General features: G+C 35.3%; 2 protein-coding genes across 3 annotated transcripts in view; one reads left to right on the top strand and one right to left on the bottom strand.

Moving 5' to 3' along the window:
• LOC116841096 (leucine-rich repeat-containing protein 40-like) overlaps positions 1 to 783 on the bottom strand; it is a 6,864-nt gene extending 6,081 nt beyond the window's left edge. The window contains exon 1 of the mRNA XM_032808632.1: positions 589 to 783. Within this exon, the coding sequence (XP_032664523.1) occupies positions 589 to 736 (148 nt within the window). The 5' untranslated portion in view covers positions 737 to 783. The remainder of the gene's footprint in view (positions 1 to 588) is intronic.
• Positions 784 to 2,378: 1,595 nt separating this feature from the next.
• LOC116841086 (60S ribosomal protein L6-like) lies at positions 2,379 to 4,934 on the top strand. Of its 2 annotated transcripts, none has more exons than XM_032808614.1 (4): positions 2,379 to 2,529; positions 2,907 to 3,107; positions 3,807 to 4,080; positions 4,580 to 4,934. In XM_032808614.1, the coding sequence occupies exons 2-4, from the start codon at positions 2,907 to 2,909 to the stop codon at positions 4,924 to 4,926; spliced, it is 822 nt and encodes a 273-aa protein (XP_032664505.1). In that variant the 5' UTR covers positions 2,379 to 2,529; the 3' UTR covers positions 4,927 to 4,934. The 2 variants fall into 2 exon arrangements, with proteins under 2 accessions (XP_032664505.1, XP_032664506.1); XM_032808615.1 differs by lacking the exon at positions 2,379 to 2,529 and adding an exon at positions 2,533 to 2,641.
• The last annotated feature ends 1,170 nt before the right edge of the window (positions 4,935 to 6,104 follow it).

Below are 6,104 nucleotides of genomic sequence, written 5' to 3'. Positions count from 1 at the left end.
ATGAGTGAACAGAGTGACATTACGCATATCTCGCATTTCTTTGCAATCTTATTCAAAAGATAATCATAGACAACATAGATACTATGGCCGTTATTCTGAACTCCCTTTTGTTGATACAAGTGCCTCTATATGTGATTTATAAGCTTTCTGACTGGCTCAAAAGTACAAATTTAGAAGCACTCTCAATCAATAAAAAAGAATTCAGAATAAAGGCATGTGTATACAAACATTTGTGTCTGTGCGACAATTAACATCCAAGTAATATTCACAAACAACATTCAAAGAAACAAAAGATTTGCATACTCTTCTTTGTTGAAATATTGATGAGATCACCTATAACAGTTGTTTGAACATGGACATGTATAAAATAAGTAAAATTATACCATAAGCATGCACATTCAATGAAGAAATGCAATATTGTTCACGACTCGAATGTAAAACAGAACATGCTTGAAACAATGTAGCATATAAATGAAATAAATGAGAATTCATGAATACGTAGTAAAGTAGTAAATTGCTAATGCCTAACCCGACTATCATCACTATGCTCGTAATATTGAAATATGTGCAAAGATTGTTTGCAAATACCCGAGGATAATCCTTTCGACGAGAGATTCAATCGTCCGGTTTTTCTCGCCGACACGATCGCGCTTTTTGACAGCTCGGCATTATCGTCTGTTTTTGTACGCTTTTTAAACAGAGCGAAACGATTGCTCTTCTTCTTGACGTCGCTCATGTTTACAACGCATCTCACCCTCGCTCATCAAAAGCTCTCTCTCTCTCTCTCTCTCTCTCTGCTTGCAGACCATGGACGTAGACTTCAGATTTCAATAGTTGGCTGAGTGCACCTAACTATTAGTGATCCTACGCCATTGCTTACCATGGACGTAGTATACATGGACTCCGCATGGCTGCGTTCAGAAACCCTACTCCGTAAGTAGAGTAACATTTAATTAGCCAATCAGAGCAAAAGGAACTAAGATTTATTTATTATGATTGGTTTATTAAAGTAACTCTACCCATCGAATAGGATTTCTGAACATAGCTCATACGGCCAGAAAAATGAACCCAACATGTAGAAAAAACCATAGGGTACTTTCTAGTTACGTTTTGTGTATTACACAAAACTAGTTTATTGGTTGTATATTATTTTATGGCTCCTGCACACAGGACGCGGTAATGCTTGCCGCGCGGCGGAAGTCCGCGCGACAGTCAATCATTATGTTGTTTTTCCGTAAGAGCTAGAAGAGCTAGAAGAGCTAGAAGGTTATTACGGAAAGCAGCATATTGATTGGCTGTTGCGCGAACTTTCGCCGTGCGGCAAACATTACCGCGTCCTGTATACAGGAGCCATTACAAGATATTTTAGGGTGCTTCCCAAGTGCTTAACACATCTTGACACACACGTACACAAAACGAGTTTATTGGTCATATATTATCTAAAATATCTTGTAAGATAATATACAACCAATAAACTGGTTTTGTGTAACACAGTGTACGTAACTGGAAAGCACCTTTAGATAATATGTGACCAATAAACTGGTTTTGTATACGTGTGTGTCAAAATGTGTTAAGCAATTGGAAAGCACTCAATGGCTTGGTTTACATCGTGCACTTGATACGCGTATTAAATAGTAACTTTCTATTAGATAATCTATTAGATAATCTTAATATCGACGATGTATATAAATAATGGTACATTAAGCTGGTATAATACTGATCAAGAAGACTTATTGTATTGATTGAATGCGTTATCGTTGATATGCTTTGTCAATATTAAGATTATTTAATAGAAAGTTAGTTAGCCATTAGCTTGGTTTACATCGTGCACTTGATACGCGTATCAGGTACTATATTCGTATCAAATTTGTACTAAATATTTAATACACACGATGTAAACACTGACGGATCAATTTAGTGCGAGCGTGCTAAGTAGCAGTATCGTACTAAACTAATACGCGTATCAAATGATACAAATGACGATATATACATATGAAACGAATGTTGGAGGGAACCTAACCTAATTAAAACCGGTGTTATCGGTAATCGTTGGTTTCAAATTATATCATAGTAAAATGTCTTGTAAAAAAGGAGAGAAGAAATGAGTACGTTTTTAGAATTATGCATTCTTTCTGTCGGTCGAAGCTATCTTAAGCAAATTGCAATTCCAAATACCACCACTAGAAGGTAAACGACATGAATTAAATTCGTATTATATTTTTCCTTTAATATGTTCGATGTAAACGCACTCGTATTAAAGCATTGGTGCGCATCAAATTTAATACGCGCACTAACGTTTTGACGATGTAAACTAAGCCATTGTGCATAAAGCTATAGGTCGCGTTCCGTTTCACGTACATGCGCGCATTTATCTATAGTTCACGTTACGTATACTGCAACCATAGTCCTACTCGGATGGAATAGATGGCGACATATGTACCTGAAGCCTTATATTAAAGGAAGGAAGGTTCCACTCGGATATTCTTCTGTAGTTTTCTTGTTCGTGTTCTTTCGGTCGTTTGTTTCACGGTAGGTTGATGCATACGTAGTAACCTCGGAATAAATAATCGGAGAAATCCAATTGTTATTGGTGACGATTCGTTAAATTCGAGGACGAATATCGCGTAATTCATCACGATTTGTACGAATACCGCAATATTTTTGCAATAGCGATCGCTGATCTTACGATTTTATCACGTGTGCGTTGTGCGACTTACGTGCGACGTCGCGGATTATAATATTGATAAATTCGAATTTTCTTCTATTCCAATTGTTAGAAAAAACAGATTTGGAAACTTAGCGCAATGTAAATTTTAACGAGTCGCACTCTTGCTTCGAGTCATACACTTTCGTGTTGCACATTTGGAAGAATAAGATACATAACCTCTGATTCGTTTTCCTTACAGATGGCGGACACGAAGGTTAAGACTCCGGAGAAGAGAGTCGCTGCGACGCCCACAGCTGCTGCAGCCGAAGCAAAGAAGAAGAGATCGTCCTCAAAACCCAGAAACTATGACTTGGGAAACGGCGTGTATAGATTCAGTCGCACGCGTATGTACCACAAAAAGGCGATCTACAAATTCCTTGATAAGAAGACTCCAAAGAAAGTGAGTTTGTCTTAAAAAGTTATGTTTTTTAATTTTATTTAACCCTGAATTTCAATCAATTCATGTATTATTAACCTTTTTGAGGTTCTTTTTGTTCATGTGATTTTCTAATATACAAAGACCTTCATTCTAAACTCTTATTGAAAAGAATACATCTAAATAATCCTTTAAATCAATCAAAAGTAGTAAGTTATTTTTAAAGCACAATTTTATCAATAAAAGAGTTCAAAGTAACAGTTATAATATTCATGTACTGGTCAATTTCTATAAATATATTTCCTCCTTTTAGTCTATTCTTCTTACTCATCACTTCCTTCTTTTCTTTTTTGTTGCTTTGCTATAATTATCTTCCCACTAAATTTGTAGCTTTTCATTATATTCTACTTCTTTGTATACTTTCTTTACATTCTTTTCTAACTTATTCTTTAACAAACTTTCTATCCATTCCTTTACATCTATGTTGTACATTAATCTTTTAAGTAAGACTGCAAAGAAATTTATATATATAATGCCATCTTATTCTTTTGTATTATATCAAAGGCATCTTTGGAGGAAAGTTATACTCAATATCAGAATTTGTAATTGATACTACTAAATGATTAATTTATTATTATTATATACATAAAATTTATATGGTTCTTATTAACTCAACTTTCTTCTAGTTGAAATTTATGTGCTAATAAATATATCTCTTTGCAGGTCAAACCGAAGAAACCACTGACCATTGAGAAGCAGATTGGTGGTGATAAAAATGGTGAGAAACGTATCGTGCTCTTAAAGAAGAGGCGTGCGAATTATCCCACCGCAGACCCAGTCACTGTACACCATGCTAAAAAATGCTTCCATGAGCACCGTCGTTACTTGAGACCTTCATTAACGCCAGGAACTATCTGCATCATGTTGGCTGGCCCTCACAAGGGCAAGAGGGTTGTTTTCCTCAAGCAGCTGAAAAGTGGATTGCTCTTGGTTACTGGTATGTGTTCATATCATTACATTAACATTACTATTGAGACATATAACTGTAAAATTGTAACTTTCTTGGGAAAATTGGTTGTACTTTCATTTTTTTTTCTGAATGTTTTCTATTTATCAAATACAAAGCTCATTGTTATTGAGTGACAATGATATTGTGTCATTTGTAATTTATACTGTTATTAATACACCCCAAGAAGTAATGAGTTGCATTAATCAGTTCTTTTTAGTTAGATTAGTGTTCCACAAGAAACTTTGTTCTTTTCTACCCCAAAGCTATATACTTATACTTTATGCTAAGTTATATACTTATTTTACTCCAAAAGCAAAGAATGCAATCTCAGTTCACAAAAAAAATATTAAATCTAATATTGGAAAATCATTGCAATTGTGAAGACGCGGTCATACGTAAAGTTACAATATTTTTCATTGCATGGTTGATGTTGATAATTGCAATATAAGATTGGCTAATTAATTACATCGCTACGTATCTTGCACAGGACCGTTCTTAATCAATGGCTGTCCCTTGCGAAGAGTCAGTCAAAATTATGTGATCGCCACGTCCACGAAGCTGGATCTCTCGCATTTCGAATTGCCGCAGCATATTCGAGACGAGTACTTCAAGAGGAAGCGTGACAAGCGCGCCAAGAAGGAAGAGGGAGACCTTTTCAGCAAGAAGAAGGAAGAGTACACGCCGAGCGATGCGAGAAAAAGTGACCAAAAACTTGTGGATAAAGTAGTTATTGATGCTATCAAGAAGCTTCAAGATAAAAAGATGTTGTTCACGTATCTTTCGGCGATGTTCGGGCTGCGAAGCAGTCAATACCCACACAGATTAAAATTTTAATCTATTAATTCGACTTTTCTTTGATTTATATGTAACCTCATACATTGCAATGTGACTTCTCGCTCAAGCTGATGTTTTTAGATCGAATAGTACAGCAATAGAAAAAGAGAACGGTTTTTGTTTTCCCTTTCATTCGGCCTGTTTCTTCCCATTTGACTAAAAGCCTTCACACATGAAATGACAACTGCATGTTCATAGCATAAAACTGTATGGACCAATGAGCATCGAGATTGAGCATCAATATAGCGGCTAAATACTCGATGCTCATTAGTCCATACGTCTTATGCTATGCACATGCAGTTATGTCATTTCATGTGTGAGAGCCCTTAGAGTCTGACCTATATTGTCAAACTTTCTATTGGTTTTGACAAAATATGCCGGAACTAATAAAAACGTTTTTTCGTTTTGTGACCACAATGGCTGCGTTCGGAAACGTCACTCGAGTACTCTTCCTCTCTTTTTATCTCACTCTTGTATCTCGCTCCTACGTAACGGGTACACTTGGGTGATGTTTCCGAACGCAGCCAATACTGTTTGGTTGGTTGGTTTGGTCCACTTAACATTCGCAACGCCTCGAGCAACAAAGCTAGAATGACGCTCGTGGCGTTAAGTGGACCAAACTAACCAACCAAACGCTACCGTACTTACGAAACAAAAAAACATTTTAAGATGTCTCGAATCTATACTTTGCGAGCGATATTATTCAAATGATAGGAAAAGAACAAGAAAAAAAGAAACATGTTTTCAATCATTTTATTTATGTAAAAACATTATAAATATATATACCATAAATAACACCATAAATATTACACATATATATTGTATTATTTCACAATAGAATGTAGTCATTGTTTTGCTATTAAATATTTTTGTTTTTAATTTTCTCTTTATGCATTCAATTTTCATGCAAAAAGGAATAAACCGCTTCATAATTTTGTCATAAATTGCAACAAGTACCTCATGTATCGCAACGAATATTAGTCATTTTTGAAAAATGACTAAATATTAGTCATTTTTGAAAAATGTTAAATTACAATTTTTGTCCTTCAAATATGGTAAGTATTGTCTAATAATTATTTCTATATGAAAGTAAGTGAAGGTTGCTGTGCATGCGAGAAAATGGCCGCTACCGCCACATATTTTCACTACGTTTAATCACAAAATTCTTTTGTTGAAAA

This window comes from Odontomachus brunneus, unplaced genomic scaffold, assembly GCF_010583005.1.
Source record: "Odontomachus brunneus isolate Ranch 3 - 2012 unplaced genomic scaffold, Obru_v1 Obru_scaffold_013, whole genome shotgun sequence".
NCBI lineage: Eukaryota > Metazoa > Arthropoda > Insecta > Hymenoptera > Formicidae > Odontomachus > Odontomachus brunneus.
The sequence above is the reverse complement of the archived record's forward strand: the minus strand, read 5'-3'. Positions and strand labels throughout refer to the sequence as shown.